The sequence below is a fragment of the Malus domestica genome, chromosome 08, assembly GCF_042453785.1.
Source record: "Malus domestica chromosome 08, GDT2T_hap1".
In the NCBI taxonomy this organism is placed as follows: domain Eukaryota; kingdom Viridiplantae; phylum Streptophyta; class Magnoliopsida; order Rosales; family Rosaceae; genus Malus; species Malus domestica.
In genome coordinates, this window is record NC_091668.1 from 22,384,638 (window position 1) to 22,402,782 (window position 18,145).

The following is an 18,145-nucleotide window of genomic DNA, read 5'->3' on the forward strand; positions in this document are numbered from 1 at the left end:
TTCCGTCTCGTTAAGTGGTTTATCACTTCAACACTCAATAATTCAAAATCATCATAAGTCCATGTTGATGGACTATTTTTGTCAACCAACCATTATGTTCTAAGCATAATTACAAACTTTCAAGAGTTGTTCAAGACAACTCTCATTTCTTCATACAACAATTTGTAAGTAAAGAATCATGGCACATAAAGTGTCCATGCCTTTGTGCTTTCTTCTAAAGTTCCTTGTTCATGTAACAAAGAAACAAGCACTAATGTTTGCATTGATTAAGGGTTGTTCAAAACAACTCTTATTTCTTTATACAACATTTTGTAATTGAAGAATTATGACATTAAAAGTGTTGTCCTCTTTATGATAGACTTTATCTAACATATTCTTCTAATGATACTTTATCAATAGGAAGATTGTGAGGATGAGACTACTTAGGTACATTTACAAGCCATTAAAGACAATCTATGGTTTTGTAGTACCAAGTCCGGAAACTAAAGCTTTCGGCTTTTATTTGTCAAGTGTGGGATAGCGTTTTGCAAATATATTGGTAAACAAATACATAACGAATATAAATTGATTGATTTTAAGCCATTTGATTCGGGTCTTTAAATCAAATAGCACCACCCACTATTTTTGGCAAATTCCATATCCCTCATTGGAATCCGAGAGTTTTTGGAGGAAACTCTTAGTAGGGTATGGGAGACTCACTATTACCAAGCCCACCTCAGAATTATATCATGTTGGCTAGCGTTAATAATAATGAGAGAGTACGCTTACTCATTTGCATCTCTTGCAAGTACCCATCTAATTTAGCCTCTAGAGAATGATGCCTCAAAATTATATCATGTTGGCGTCATTGCACTTAGTTAAGTCATTCCCACCATGCCTAGTTCGTGTAGGGGTTCAAGCATAGCCTCAGAATTATATCATGTTGGCTAAACTCGTTGCCTACCTCACTTCATCATGTATGTATATAGAACTCCTCCTGAGTGTAAGCACGCACTTTGTACTCCCCCATTATAGGGTGAAGCCGGTGTACGAGTCACATACGATCGGAGCCTACCATGGTGGAAGGCCACGAAAGAGTGTTCAAAGCACTCTCACGCTTATCAACTTAATAATGGTTTGGTTGAGGGTTTTAGGTCTCATCACATATAAACATACATTTTAATCTCTATTAAAACAATTTTGGTCCTATTACAACTATTGGTCCATATGATTGTTTTTAGTTGTATATAATACTCCCACTATGCTTATAAAACGTTTTTAAAACAAGAGTATATGATACTACTAACATAACCTTTGCATTCATTTGATGGATTATATAGTTGTCTTAGGGCCTTAGGATGATTATGAACCTTTGTTTAGATTCAACACGAGCCTTGTGTTGAATCTCGGTCTAGGGATGGTGATTGATTTTAGTTACGCATTTAATCACATTAAGGCGTGTTGTCTTAGGGGCGTTGGACCCAACTACTTCATTTTCATGCATATCAAATAAAGCAAGAAAGAAGTACTTCAAAGTAAAGGTGAGCTTATGCTCATTACAACATTTGCTTAAAACAAATTAATTTAAAGTAAAGAAGAGCTTAAGCCCTTTTACAACATTTGATCAAATCAAATTACAACCAAAATCTAATCTACTCATTCCCATGGTTCAAACAAATTTGAAACGGCCTATCACATAACTCAATTATATTAGGCTTAGGTTCATAATCACCCTTTAATTAATTAACACTTTAACTAATTAAATTGAATGCAACATTTTCATTTGGTTTTTGTATCCATAAAATTGATTTAAATGGAGCTAAATGAAATGAAAATCCAATTCTCATTTAAAGAGACAAAACAATTTTGTTCTCTACCTAATTTGGGCCAAATTGCAATTACCACAACCTTTGGGCAATATTGCAAAAACATAAACTTTTGGGGTCATTTTGTAAGAACACAAAAGTCCACTACTTCATGTAATTACACTAGAACCCAAAATTTAAACAATGTAAAAACTTCATTAAAGGAGCAAAACAATTTGTCCTTTAGCGTTTTTGGATCTAAACGTAAAAACGTAAACTTTTGAGCCAAAGTGTAAATACACAAAAGTATCAAAACTTTATGTAATTGCATAAAAGACCCAAAAGTACTCCCATTGAGGGAGGGCCGGTTTTTAGAGAGTGAAAGGGAGTGGAGATAAGTCCACAAAAATTTGGAAATTTTTCAACAATTTCATAAAGCCTTGCAAGTGGAATTTGTGACATAAATTCATGCAAGTGGTATGTGACTTAAAGTCATGCAAGTGATGTGTGTGTAAGAGAAGTACTTCTTACACACCTATCACCATTTCCATCACCTTACACAATTTCTATCACATTAAAACATTTGATAAAGCACAAAACAAAGACTTTATGAAATAAATCAAAACTTTGAATCAAAACTTTAAATCAAAACTTTGAATCAAAACACAAACCTTTTTGTTCTTGGCAAAAATGTCAAGAACAATGAAGAACACTCATGAAAAAACTCAAAATTTTCCATGAACATTTTTCATCCAAAAACATTCCAAAACCATTCAAACTTTAGGGAAATAACATCTAATCAAACTAGGGTACATAGGGGTTCCAAAAGTCACTTGAAAACACTTTTAACAAGTCAAACAAGAACCCAAAAATCCACCCTTTGGATTTGGCCGAAAATCCCCAAAGTCATGGCACCAAATTTTAGCTCCAATATTCATGCTCATATGAACTACATCTACAACATTTGAGATGGCAAATTTTCTAACAAAATTTAATTCAAAGAAACAAGAATAAAGCTTGTAACATATTACAACTTTTAAATCACAAACTATGAACTACAAAACCCAAAAGGATTCACCAACTACTAGACCTAGGCTCTGATACCACTTGAAGGATTATTTGGTGAAAACATGTTCATTTAAGCAACATCAATAAGCATGCAATTAACAATTAAAGGCGGAATCATGCTTGCATGCACTTAAAAACAAAACATTAACCATGAAATTCAAAGCCTAGTAGATTGGTGAACCAAGACTCAACTCAAATCAAAGTGAGTTGAGAAATATATACCTTTGTAGATTCCTCTTTCCATAAGCAAAGGCTAATCACCCAAAGAGAGAGCCTTCATTCCTTGCATATTAAATCTATGAATTTGGATGGAAGAATAGGATTCTCCAAGTTCCCAAAATAGAGAACCTCTAAGTATCTTCACCAAGGTTAGATTGGAGAAGAAATTAGTGACCTTGGAGTAGTGGGATTGCTAGATGCACCCTCCAAGGGGCCGGCCTCTTTAGAGAGAAAGGGAGAGACATGTTCTCTCTAATTTTCTCTAAAACAAACCTTAATGAACAAAATGCTATAAAGTCATATTTATACCTTTGTTCATTTGAGTGGCAAACTTGTAATTAAAGCAAGTTCACTACCCTTCCTCTAAATGGCCGGCCATAGGGTGTTGTTTGGGCTTTTGGGCTTTTGTGAATTAAGTTGTCATACAACTTAAGTCAATGGGCTTGACGTTCGAAGCCCATTGGGCCTAAACGTCCAAAACTATCCCGAGGTCTTTAACGAACTTATTCGTTTGATTAATTAACATATTAATTAATCCTTGCCATAAATAAATAATTAAACCATTTAATCATTCTTACTCATCTCCATTGTTTCTTCAATCTCCACCTTACACGGTGTGCGATCCATTAGGTTCCTTTTAGCGAGGCAGTGGGCGATTAAAACCATTTTACATCGATTGTGAATTGAAACTTACTTTCAATTCTCCCTTTAGTGATTATACACGTTTAGGGCTTCCACAAACCATGAGTGACACCTAGCAGCATATCATGGTTACCCAAGCTAATCAGAAGAGGTGGAGAACCTATTCAGTTTAGGATTACAAATGCAATACGGTCTTTCTCTAATCTAATACTCTTGACCACATTGTTTGGTTTGATAGTTTATTTATTCATGTCTACTATCCAATGTGATTCGTGTGCTTATATGATTACCTTGAATGTGATTTAGAACGACATTTCTAAATCTCATTCATACTCTGGCCAGAGGTTTTAATCATATCATAGAGTATTCTCCCTCAAACGGTTTGAAGGTTAGAGATCCCTTGTTGCGCATTCACTTGCCTCCATGGCTAAGCGGCTTAACCCCAACGATGCCGTGGACACTCCAATGGAATGACGTTTGACATAATCAAAGATCAAGGACTTAACCACAAGACAACGATGATGTCTCAGGTCAAAGGACTAGTTTGCATTATCCCAACCATGAGTTCTCATGTGACATGAATATGAGAACTCTTCGTTGATCGTGTTCAGTGAACTCATTCTCTATTGAGCACCTACGTACTTGACTTGATGTCACACACACCAATGACTCGAGACTAGTCACTCTCCCTGAGAGAAGACACAGTACGTACCGATCTTAAAGGACTGTCAATGCCCAATTGACAATCCCATGATCAGGAACATTTAGGATGTGTCTACGAAAGAATGGTCTCATGAATCTAACTTCATTAGATTGCATTCTCCCAATCACATATTCCTTGGACTTTATCGTTTAAGCATATAACATTTATATGAGACAGCTCAAACAATAATCTTTGCCCTTTATCTTAAACTAGATTAGTTTAACATGTGAAATGTCCGTAAAGTATTATCATATGATTGGCTTTAGGGCACATTTCCAACAATTCTCAATCCACTATACTGTACTTTACTTATGCTCTGACGTCACGTGTGAAATTGGTTCATTTTCGCTCACAACGCACTCTCGTATTTTGGCACTTTTAGGTTTAAATTTATTCACATATTCCACATCACTACGTTTTATGGCTTCATCACCTTACAAGTGTCGGCCAGCACAATTCGGGTCAGAATGTGTCATTGCATGTATTCAAAACCTAATTTAAATGAATATCATACTTAATCTGAAAAAAAAAAAAGTTAAATTACAGAGTAGTAGTATCACTTAAAGTAATAAAGAAAAAGTAAATTATTATTATTATTATTATTATAAATGACAACTGGTGGCAAGTAAAGGTTATCTACTCTTCGGGATCCGGAGAGATTATGAAGAATTTCATCATACCCTTGGCCACCGTCAAACAAACTTACTAGCTCGGAGTATCGAACCCAAGACATCTTACATTTTTTTGTTTATTAGGGCAAAAATAAAACAGTAAAAGTAATTTATGGTAAAATCATAGTAAATTGGTGCATTGATTTGTGGATCATGACCGAAATGCAGTTTTCGTCCTTATATGAACAATTCAAAAAATTGAAATTCGAAATTTGACAAAATGTTGATGATTAGTCTTTCACGCCAACTCGATGAGACTTTCCATCAAGATTAACCACATGCCATGCCATGGACATACTTAAAATGGGTTCATTTCATGCGTGCGCGTTTCCCCTGAAGTGCACAAACCCCCTTTGAAGAACCAATACTCAATTTTCTCTAAATCTCTACTCATAACCTATTTTGTTTATTTATTATTATAAGCGATATTCTAAAGGCATGGGGAACGGTTTGAACGCCGAATGCATTATGATGAAGAAAAAGTCTTTAACCACAAGAATAATTTACTACTTGTCATAATCTTTTCAGTTTCCAATGGTCATTTTCAGTTGTCTAATTGAAAAATGAGAAGGTAAAAAAAACAGTATATGAGGTGTAAGATATAATTTGGTTTAGCAATTTTTTTTAAAATTTTTTATTATTAAGAGGAGAGAGATGATTCAAAGCTCCTACAATAATTTAAAGGATAAAGCAGTTTTGAACCCGGAAAGCATAAGTAAAAATTCAATATTCTATCCATTAACATATTGAACCATATGCTTTTGTAACAACATATTAATTAATTTCCACTCCCAAAAAATACAACAGATTACAATTGTGACTACTTATAGTCACTGTCCGATGACCTCTTCTTCCTTTCTCCACCGTTATAATTCAATCTCCATGTGTTCAGTGATACCTGCAGTTCATTCATCCAACCGTCACTTAAACAAAGTGCACCATGTAATGTTATAGACTGTAAAAATGATATCTCTTATAACCTCTTCCGTTGGGAAGTGGGCGATCCGAACTTTTAACCTCTTGCAATATTACGAAGAGGATAATTATACTAGATTAATAGCTAGTTGAAATTTTTTAGATATATTGGAGTAGTACATATTTGAATGAGAATTCAAAACTATTACAATAATTTAAGGAATTGAAGAGTTTCGAACCCGGAACGCATGACATAATATCATAATATTTAAGCCAAATTAAGCACGCAAGAAACCAAGAGTAACCAATAAAGTAGAATCACACCATTAGTCTGAACTGGTTTGATATTAGGTTGATATGAACATCCACCACTTGTACAGAGCAAACCCATAAACTGTGGCATAAGCAACCAATCTCATGGGATACTTTCTAAATCTGCAAAAGGGAGAATTCGTCAGAACTCAGGACTGCCTTATAACTTTCTGCACAATCCTAACTCATTAATTTACGTTATGATTTTCTTGAAGGTTTTTGAATTGAGCACACACGAACCCTAAATCTAGTTCGATGTTTTTCACTCATGCAAAATTATTTACATGGACGGCTAAAACAAGTGGTTAGCACAGTACAATATTATACAAATAAAAGAGAAAATTGGGCAAATTTGGGGCTATAAATAAGCGGAGTCAAATTGAATATCACTCTACTTAAGCCTTATTTGTTTAAACTTTTTTGAGCTCAAGCAAGGCTTGACTTGCTTCCTAAACAAGCCGAGCTCGAGCAAGCTTAAAATTTCAAGCTTGATACCATACTCAAGCTATTTCGAGTTATTTACTATAATGTGTCGGTCCCTTGTTAAAAAATTTGCAACGTAAGAGCATCTCTGTACACATGAGCTATAACAGTAAAAAAATATCACACTAATATTCTCCAACCGAAGTGTCAAATCCTATGTGACGATGACATAGATTGGCAGCTAAAGAGGTTGCTGTCAAATTTGACAGCAGCTTCAAATGTTTTTTTATTAATTATTAAATATATTTTATTAATTTTTAATTAGTTTAATCATTTATTATAATTAATGTTGAGTTGACCGATTGCAATTATCCTATTTTTTTCTTCTTTTCAATCAAGGAAGGTGAACAAATTATTGATTAAACTTTAAATGTCATTTATTAAATTTTAACTAGTTTAATAATTTATTTTATAAAATAATAAAATAATAATTTAATTTGACATATTGGTTGGAGAATAAAACTTTAAAAGATGTCAAAGTGCCACATAAGCTGACAAAATTTAAATTTTATGATCAAAATTTGACATCTCCTTTGCAGATGGTCTTACATCGCATTTCCATGGTAAAATACATTAAATATCAACACTATACACAAAATATTCAAACATAGGTTTTTTTTTTGTTTTTTGTTTTTTTGACAAGATTCAAACATAGTACTCTAAGATTGGGAAGTTTATTTTGAAACAAAAGAAAACCAAGGGGACTTAATGTCTTAACAAAAGTCAAATTCAAGATAGGCAATCTAAACTTAGAAAGACATGAACATTACTTTTGAAAAACAAAATCTCAATCATGATCTTCATTTCAAGCAAACTTCTTGTATAGAAAATTTAGCTCGATTTATCGGGTGAAAACATATGAGCTAATTACGAGCTTTATGAATCGAACATATCAATTTTCAAGCTTAGTTTCTTGTTATTGAGCTGAACATAACCTTGACTTGCTTCTTTTACGAGCTGAGCTTCGATGAGCCAACACGAGCCAAACCTAATGCAAGCTCAAGTTGCTTCGAGCTGAATTTACAGCTCTAGCTAGGCGATTTCCCGTTCGGCATGGAGATTAACTCCGGCCTGAATAACGAACTAGTTCTTAATTTGGTAATACGTTAATTCAATTCGCCTGCCGGCCTGATTTCTCCTAATGAACTATATCGTTCTGTCAAATAGTCATTTTCTTAATACGAGCGATATTCTTAACGACTTCAAGTACAGGACCTTTGCATCACCCAAATCATAGAACACAAATACGTATGAACACAAATACGCATGTATCAGTCAATTCCTAGCTAATTTTTTCTCTCTCAGGACCTTTGCATCACCCAAAACATTAATTAGAAACGCCACAAAAATCCCAAAAATTCAACTAACCTTGTTATTAATCCAGATCTTTGAGCAATTTCATAGGCTCTCTCCTCGAAGGAAACCGGAGAGGTCCACCGCGAGAAGTCGCGGTCAAAGTAACCCCAATCAGGCAAAAGCAGCCCAGCAATACCCAGCACACCAACCACGTACGTTAATATCATCTTCTTGAACGACTGAGTATATATTCCAACAACCGCCATAATTACAGCTAACCAAACAAGTGAAGATCTGAAAACGGCATCGTTTGCCATGGGAATACTTAGTGACAGAGACCAGAGAAAAGCTTACTGAAAACGACAGGGACGAAGGTGAAGAAGATGGATGGAAGTAGTAGGAAGAAGGACTAGTGTAGTGGTGGGGATGCAGAAAGTGGGCATGATCAGGTTGTGGAGGCGGCCATGCTACAGCAAAAAACCGAACCGAATGAAACTGAACCCGCCCCAGTTTTGAGGATTTGCTTCACAAAATTAAGTGCAGAGAAGTGGTTAGAAAATGCTTTCAATGTGAACCCAACTGTTATTATAAATGCATTTATGTTGTTATCACTCTTTCTTGCCATGTATGCTTTTGCTTAGCTGTGAAATGCATGGGGAACGCCACGTAATCCCCAAGTTTTACACGTTCCATCATGTGACCAGGTTATCATTTAGTACTACGGTCTAATGGTATTTATCTCTTGTGAATAAAAAGTTCTAAGTTCGAATCTTGTGGACTACGAGTTCGATACTAAAATATTCTCTCACTCCTTAGTTTAAATATATCATTGTCTAAATAAAAATAAATAAACAGTAGGCAAGTTTTTGATTTTGACCTAAACCAATTCGGTTCTCGGTTTTATCATTTGAAAACTACATTGGATCATTATGTGTCACTTAATACTATTATCTAATGTATTTCTCTTCCCTTTTTAGTAAAAGCTCTTAGGTTCGAATTTTGTGAATAGGAAGGTTGATATTTATTTATTATGGCTAGTCCATCGTATGGCTTAGCCCAAATCATATAACAATTTCGTTTTTAGTTTTCAAATTTCGTTCACTTTTTCTAAAACTAAAAACTTATGTGATAATAGTTTTTAGTTTCAAAAGATAAAAACCAAAAGCTACTTTTCCGAATTTTCAAAATTTGCTTGATTTTGATTTTTAAAATAAAAACTAAAAACAAATGGATTGTTTGATAACACTTCGTTTTTAGTTTTCACTTTTTTGAAAATTGAATTTTTTTTTTTGTGCTAATGAAAACTAATATCTTGTTTGATGACTACTTTTAATTTTTAGTTTTAAAAAAATGAAAATTGAAACCTAAAAAGTGAAAACTCAAGGTAATTTTGAAAATTCAAGAAAATGTTACAGTCCTATTAGATTAGGAATATGACTACGTAAATCCTAGTATATTTAGGGATATCTTTGAATATTCCCTTTAGAAGTTAATATCCTATTAGAGTTGTTATCCTATAAGGGTAAGGATTTAACATATCATACTACTATAAATAAAGGCATAATGGAGTGATACAACACACACCTTAGAATTACATCTCTCTCTTCTCTCTCTCTACCGCCCATCCCTCACCCTCTCTAGTCCTAATTACAGTTCAGTAAATTAGGCATACAACACGTTATCATCACGCTCTTGCCAGAAGCTAAGGAACTAAATGATCGTGGATGAGGCTTTCTTCTACAACATCAAAGGCTTTCAATTATTTCTTTTCTTTGAACTGTTGACTATCTATCGTAGTCCCGACGCACTTACACTTGGGTTCCTGAAGCAATCCACAAATTCACTTCATTTTATTGTATATTGTATTTTGTGTTCTTGCAGATACCCCTATATATAAACCAAACGTTCATACCTAAATCAAACCTGTAGTTTCGAATTTAATGCCTTTGAAACCTGCAGTTTTCATTCAAAACTTACCACATGAAACTCGTAGCTTTTATGCTTAAATTATACCAATACATGTCTATAAAACCCGCATGGTCTACGATATATGTCTATGGTTTTCCATATGACTAACCACGTCTTGTTGTACCCTCTGTTTTAGGGACATGTCGAACTTGAACAAGCTCGATTTCACCACTCTAGAAGTCTCTAGAAGAAACTATCAAAAGTGGATTCAAGACGTGAAGCTCTATAGCAAAGAGTCTTAGAGCTACTATCGAGGAAGCTACCAACGATGAACTTGTCGACGAAGCTCAGAAAGCTACTGCTATGATCTTCATTTGAAGACACATCCCTGATGCATTGCAGTTCGAGTACCTCGTAGAGGAGGATCCACGTACCCTTTGGCTCGCTATGGCCGATCGCTTTAATCACCAGAAAGACTTTTACTTGCCTGAAGCAAGACACGACTGGCATCATTTACACTTCCAAGACTTTAAGTCTGTGAATGAATACAACTCTGAAGTTTGTAGAATCCAATCACTGTTTAAGTTCTGTAAAGATGACTTAACCAAACATGATCTCCTAAAAAAGACATATTCGACCTTCAATGTCACCAATATTGTCTTGCAGCATCATTATAGGGTATAAAAGTTCACCAAATTTTCGGATTTGATATTTGTTTTACTTCTCACTGAAAAGCTGAACCAGCTTTTGGTGAAGAATCATCAAGCTCGATCAACTGGCTGGAACGCTTCTTCTGAAACGTATGCAACTAATTTTAGTAGCCACAACCGAAGGGAACCCCATCGTGGCAGTGGAAAGGGGTGGCAAGCTCCACCACGAGCCCAAGGTCAACAAAAAAGAGGCCCACCCAAGGGAGAAAATTTGACCTAGAAAAGCCAAACCCTTTCCCCTAAGGCCCCAAACTAAAAAAACAAGGGAAAACTACCATTCAATTGACTTCCACTGAACTGGACATGTACTACCACTGTGGATCAAATGATCATTGGTCACACGTATGTCGAGCTACCTCTAAGACTATTGCCAAGTATCATTCCCGTCGTGAGACTAACTTTGTGCATGTAGAACATCCCAAAGATGTTATTACAACTCTGGAGGTTTCAGATTTTCAAGAGGCATCCGCTCCCATGGAAGAATAAAGTTTTATTTTTCTATGACATGTTAATGTGTTTTTACACCCCTAGTGGCCGAACCCCCCCCTAAATTTTAGGTTTACAGTTTATTTTTTGGATAATTTTTCTAAATCTTTGGAATTATTTGTTTGGATTGGTTTGTTTTGATTTATGGATAATTATTTTATGGACATTATTTCTTGAATTGATTAATTGAATGAATGGAATTATATTTATGCATGTGACCGATTCAATTAATTTATTTCTAGGTATGATTAGTTACGAAGTTAGTTGTTTGACTGATAGTGCCACCACGCACATCATATTGCGTGTGAAACACTATTTTATTAACTTCGTACCTAAAAATGCACATCTAACAACCCTCTCAGGCCCATCCAACCTGATAGAAGGATACGGAAAAGCTTGTATTATGTTGTGTAATGGTACTAAATTAACCATTAAAGAGGCACTTTATTCTCCACATTCTGGAAGAAAGTTGCTGAGTTTTAGAGATATTCAAGATAATCAATATCATGTTAAAACCACTGAAGAAAATGGTTCTGAATTTCTTTGTATCACTTCTTATGAATATAGCCGGAAGCATATTCACGAGAAGCTAGAACCTCTCCCGAGTGAGTTGTACATAACAACCATTTGCTGTAGAGACCCATCACGTGGCCGGCCCTATTGCTGGGTTCCAGAGCACTCTCCTGCTTTGGCATGATCGAATGAGACACCTTGGACGAGATATGATGCCTTGTATCCTCAAAGTATCACATGGGCATCACTTAAAATCTTATCTCAGCCATCCACTTTGCAAAGCATGCTCCTTGGAGAAGCTGAACATTCAACCCTCGCTTGCAAAAATTATTTACAACCCCCCTAAATTTCTTCAGAGGATTCAATGGGATATTTGTGGACTTATCCAACCAACATGCGGACAATTTAGATACTTTATTGTGTTGGTTGATGTATCGACGTGATGGTCACATGTCTGCTTATTATCCACACTTAATGCTGCATTTGTAAAATTCCTAGCATAAATTATTAAGCTTAGGGTCACCACCCTGATTATCCGATCAAGTCGATTTGACTGGATAACGCTGTAGAGTTTACGTCACAAATTTTTGACGATTATTGCATGTTAGTTGGAATTAAAGTTGAACATCATGTACCCCATGTTCACACTCAAAATGGCCTGGCAGAAGCTTTCATAAAGCGCATTCAAACGATAGCTCGAACTTTGGTTATGAGAACCAACTTGCTAGTATTTGCATGAGGCTATGCAATATTGCACATAGCTATGTTGGTCTACCTGAGGTCCACCACTACCCAACCTCATTCATCGTTACAATTGGTTACTGGATACGAGTCTGACGTCTCGCATTTACGTGTGTTTGGGTGCGTAGTCTATGTGCCAATAACGCTGCCATTATGTACCAGAATGGGTCCTCGGAGAAAAATGGTAATCTATGTCAGTTATAATTCACCATCAATTATTCGTTACTTAAAACCTTTGATAGAAGATCTTTTTACTGTATGTTTTACGGATTATCACTTCAATGAGACAGTCTTCCTATCGTTAGGGGGAGATAATATCACTAACGTTCCTGTAGAACGCCGCGAATTGTCGTGGAATACTCCTACTATGTCTCATTTAAATCCCCGCACCCCTCAGTCTGAAACTGAAGTGCGATGTATTATAGATCTTCAGAGCATCGCTCAAAGCATGCCGGATACATTTACTGATATAGCAAGGGTAACGATATCACATATACCAGCTGTAAATGCACCTGCAAAGATGGACGTACTCAACGTACGCCGTATCATCGCCTTAGAAGGCTGGACCGTCCCCGAAGGTGGGGCGGCTGCACCCCCACGTGGCCCGGTACACTAGGGATTAGCCAATCATCTGCTTCTACCCTGAAGCGTGGCAGACCCCCTGGTTCAAGGGATTCACAACCCCAGAATAGGAAAATAGCACAAACTAGTAATCCTAGTTTGAATCCGACCATTGCTTACTCATATGTTCCAACGCGTGAGGTTGTTTTAGATTACAGTGATGTCTTAGACGAGACAAACTAGCCTCCCGAAAATCATGAGATTTCGGTCCATTATGCAGTTTTGGATGAGGTTTGGAATCAGAATGAGATGATTGTCCATGATTCATTTACGTATATAGTTGCTTCTGACATCATGTTTAGCTATGACATTGAACCACGTTCCGTTGATGAATATCGACATAGAACAGATTGGTCAAACTGGAAACAAGCAATCTAGGCTGAACTCGATTCGCATGCGAAACATAAGCTGTTTGGGCATGTAGCTCATACTGCACCACATGTGAAGCCCGTGGGCTACAAGTGGGTTTTCGTGAGGAAGTGTAATGAGATGAATGAAATAGTATGATACAAAGCACTCCTCGTAGTGCAAGGCTTCTCTTTACGCCCTGGGGTTGATTACGAAAAGACGTATTCCCCCGTAATGGACTTTATAACGTTCCGCTACCTTTTCAGTTTGGTAGTTTCCGAAAAACTGAATATACAGCTTATGGATGTGGTAACTGCATATCTCTATGGGGATCTAGATACGAAAATCTACATGAAAGTTCCAGAAGAACTTCCATTGACTGGTTCAAATAGTTCTAGACCACGGAACACTCTCTCGATTAGATTAAGGTTATCACTCTACGGATTGAAACAATCCAAGCATATGTGGTATAACCGTCTAAGTGAATATTTGACAAGTCAGGGTTATGTGAACAATGAACTATGCCCATGCGTATTCATTAAGAAGTCACATTCCGGATTTACGATCATTACAATTTATGTCGAGGACATGAACCTCATCGGAACTCTCGCAGAGCTTAAGGAAATTGCCGTTCACTTGAAATCGGAATTTGAGATTAAAGATCTTGGGAAAACTTAATATTGTTTCGGCCTAGAAATCGAGCATTAATCCGATGGAATCCTAGTACATCAATCGAACTACACCCAAAAGGTGTTGCAACATTTTAATGAGGATAAAGCGAAGCCTTCGAGTACTCATATGGTCGTTCGGACTCTAGATGCTAAACGAGTTCCGACCCAAGGAGGATGAGGAAGAGATTTTGGAGCCTGAAGTTCTATACCTAAGTGCAATTGGTGCTTTATTGTACTTGGCTCAATGTACTAGACCCGACGTCTCTTTCGTTGTTAATCTTTTGGCTAGATACAACAACACGTAGACACTGAAATGGTGTTAAAGATATTTTTCACTACCTCAAGGGTACGATGTATTTGGGCTTGTTCTACACCCATGAATCCTTGAGAGGAGCCGTCGCCCCCCTCGGTCATCGGGTTAATTCCTGTCTTGTTGGTTACGCAGATGCTAGTTATCTGTTTGACCCACATAAGGCATGTTCTCAAACGGGCTATGTGTTTATCGTTTGAGACATCGCTATATCTTGGAGGTCTACTAAGCAAACGCTAGTTGCGACTTCTTCGAACCATGCTGAAATTCTCACTCTGCATAAAGCATCGCTTGAGTGCTTTTGGTTGAGAACAGTCATTGAACATATTCGAAGCACTAGTTGTCTTACTTCTGTCGTTGACCTTCCTACGACGATCTTTGAAGACAATGCAGCATGTCTCGAGCAGTTAAAGAAGGGATACACCAACACCAAACACATAGCGTCGAAGTTCTTTTATTCTCACCAACAACAATAGCATCAGAACATTGTAGTCAAGAAAATTTGTTCCCAGGACAACCTGGCCAATATCTTCACCAAGTCATTGCCCAAGTCTACTTTTCAGAAGCTCATCCAAGGAATTGGTATGCATAAATTATCTGAGTTGAATTGCTACTCTATTATTTGGAAGTTATGTCAAACTCAGGAGGAGTATCCTGAAGCATACTCACTTGATCTTAATGTACTCTTTTTCCTTTGATTATGAGCATTTTTCTCACTGGGTTTTTGCTACCTAACAAGGTTTTGATGAGGCACCCATCCTGGGATGATCATACTCCGTTGAGTTCACTACTTTCATCATGTTTGACGTTTGTTTTAGACATTATGCATACTTCTCACTTTTCTCCTTATTCTATGGGTTTTTATCTACCTTAGGTTTTACCATAGCAAGATTTTATGAGTTTTACTACCCATGCATACTTTCTTTTAAATTTGAGACTCGCTTTCACCTATTGTGCTGACGACTTTATCAACTATTATGCCTCACATGCTGAAGATCTGATGCGATGTTTTGTTTGAATATTTACACACTCAAGAATGAGTGTTGCAGTCCTATTAGATTAAGAATGTGATTGTGTAAATCCTAGTGTATCTAGGGATATCTTTGAATATTCCCTTTAGTAGTTAATATCCTATTAAAGTTGTAATCTTATAAATAAATGCACAATGGGATGATACAACACATACCTCAGAATGACATCTCTCTCTTCTCTCTCTCTCTCTCTCTCTTGCCGCCAACCCTCTCCCTGTCTAGTCCTAAATACAATTAAGTAAATTAGGCCTACAACAGAAAATAATTTTTAGTTTTTTATTTTTTTTATTTTTTAAACTGAAAGTAGTTATAAATTTTTTTTTAAATTTTTTCAATTTTCAAAAAAATAAAAATAAAAGTTCAAAACAAAATAGTTACCAAACAGTCCATAAACATTAACGAACGAATCTTTTATTTTTTTATTTTTTATTTTTTGACGTGAACTTATGTGAAGATCATGTCGATAACACATAGATTAGCAAATACCATATGTAGAGTAGCTTAATTCTGAATCGCATTCATTAAGAAGCTCATCAACAAACATGCGATGATGTTCTTGTTGGAGCTAAAGGGGGATAATAAAGTAATTGGGCCATTTGGGCTCAATTATTTTAGGACCCAGTCGACCAAGTTCGAAATTTAGATGTAAAATTTTTGCTGCCATGAAACCCATTTCAGAAGGCAAACAATTGGTCAAATTGACAGCAAAGAGATAGGTAGTTATGGATCAAGAAGTTAAAGTTCCATTATAAAATCAATTGGTAATATAGAGAGTATTTCAATTTACTTATAAGCTTATACAAGGTCCCTCTTCTCATCAATGTGAGATTCATTATCAACACGTCATCTCACGTGTGGTCATTTTTCAAACCTAACACATAAACAACAAAAACATGGTGTCACGGAGGATGTGTGACCGTTGGGCTTCACACGTGGGATAACTTGTTTTGATATCATGAAGAAGTTAAGATCCCACCACAGAATTAATTGGTAATATGAGGAGTAGCCAACTTACTAAGAAACTATGTAAATCGCTCCTCCCATTATTGTAGGATACATTCTTAATAACAATAAGGTCGGGCTCAATCACTAAAAAGAAGTCAACTTTCATCATCCTTCAAAACCTTATTTACAGATAATTGGTCACCTGACAAGTAACACTGGTTGAGGACTAGGACTGTATCAAACTCATTATTCACGTAAGTCGAATTTTATAAAATAAATTACAATTTATATTGATGATTCTGCTCCTAATTGTACTGGGGACTAAGGAAATTCCACATCGAAAACTTGATAAAATAAATTACAACTTATATTGAAAATTTCCGCTCCCAATTGCATTGAGACATTTTGCCATATGGCTGTTATGGTGGCCACTAGGTAACATTTTGTGATGGTTTCTTTGTTAGTTTATCATCATTGTATGATTTTGTGCATCAACATACGCCATTATAATGGATATTAAGATCATTAAGATCAAAGAGACGAAGCTAGAGCTAACTCCTTAAATCTGATTTATATATTTTTTATACATGTGAAATTAGTGAAAAAGTTATCGAACTTGATATCTCAGTTTTTTTTAATTGTTGGCGCATTATATTTCATTTTGCATTGCCTTCGTGCAAAGGACACTGGCTTGAATTAGGGTTATGTTATTTTCTATCTTTTTGCTTATTGTGGACTTTTGTGTTTAGATTCTTCCAATGGTTTAGATTTTCTTCCTTCCTTTGAGTTGGCCCATATAACCATTCATTTTACGTTTAACGAATTTGATTTGGGAATTGTTATTAACACTCCACATAAGTGTATTTTTCTTTCTAATTATAGAAAGTTTGGAACAAAAAAAATTGAGATTTTTATAATATCAATAATAATTCCCTTTATTAGCCAAAAAAATAAAATAATAATTCCCTTTAATTTTTGACCCAAAGAAAACAAAAGAAACTGGCTTGTACTAGAGGATAACCTTTTACTTTAGTGGTTGATTCAAACCAGAAGGTTATACCAATATATAGGAAACATCGAGGGAAAGTAGGCATAAGAAACAAGATGAAAGAGGACAATTGCTACCAACAAACGCCATGGAGGAGTTCTCAAGCGTGTCGAGAATGGTTTGTGTGTTGCACTGAAACAAAAGAGGAAAAACTGGTGCAAATTTGGGGCATTTGCTGCACCAACTAATTCCCCTCTAACTGCCCCACCCTCCAAGTCAAATGGGCCCCATGTATGCAATCTTCTACTGTCTCTTTCTAACAATATATCTAAGTGTCTAATAACAACACCAATAATTTTGTAAGTTTGTATTTGTTGGGTAATGCCAGGAAAATTATCTATTTAAATTATTTTTGTAAATCATATCATGTAATTGTTAATAATTGAATTATTATTTAAGTGTTTGATGAAAATGTTTGTTTTTTATTAGTGACATATTATATAATTTACAAATGTGGTTTAAAAAGATAGTCTGTGTAGCATTTTTCTTATTTGCTATTGGTACACAGGGTTTTCATGGACTTTTGTAGGTTCTTTAGATTAGGTGATTGATTTAACTGAAGAGGTTAGAAATAAGTGACATGTGCCATATTATGATTGTTGTATAGGCATATCATCAATGAGGTTAAAACACATGGAGAACATTGTGTACATTTGGTCTTCCTTTTCCACTTCTAGGGCAGGTGGTTTTTATATAGGTTGAACTCATGAATATTATATG

At 35.7% G+C, this 18,145-nt stretch overlaps 1 protein-coding gene across 2 annotated transcripts; it reads right to left on the reverse strand.

Moving 5' to 3' along the window:
- Positions 1-5,799: 5,799 nt before the first annotated feature.
- On the reverse strand, positions 5,800-8,653 carry LOC114826586 (signal peptidase complex-like protein DTM1). 2 transcript variants are annotated; one of them, XM_029107163.2, is made up of 3 exons: positions 8,166-8,653; positions 6,340-6,437; positions 5,800-5,985 (listed from the first exon to the last, which is right to left on the reverse strand). In XM_029107163.2, the coding sequence occupies exons 1-2, from the start codon at positions 8,408-8,410 to the stop codon at positions 6,350-6,352; spliced, it is 333 nt and encodes a 110-aa protein (XP_028962996.1). In that variant the 5' UTR covers positions 8,411-8,653; the 3' UTR covers positions 5,800-5,985; positions 6,340-6,349. The 2 variants fall into 2 exon arrangements, with proteins under 2 accessions (XP_028962996.1, XP_028962995.1); XM_029107162.2 differs by having other exon boundaries at positions 6,327-6,437.
- Between the last annotated feature and the right edge of the window lie 9,492 nt (positions 8,654-18,145).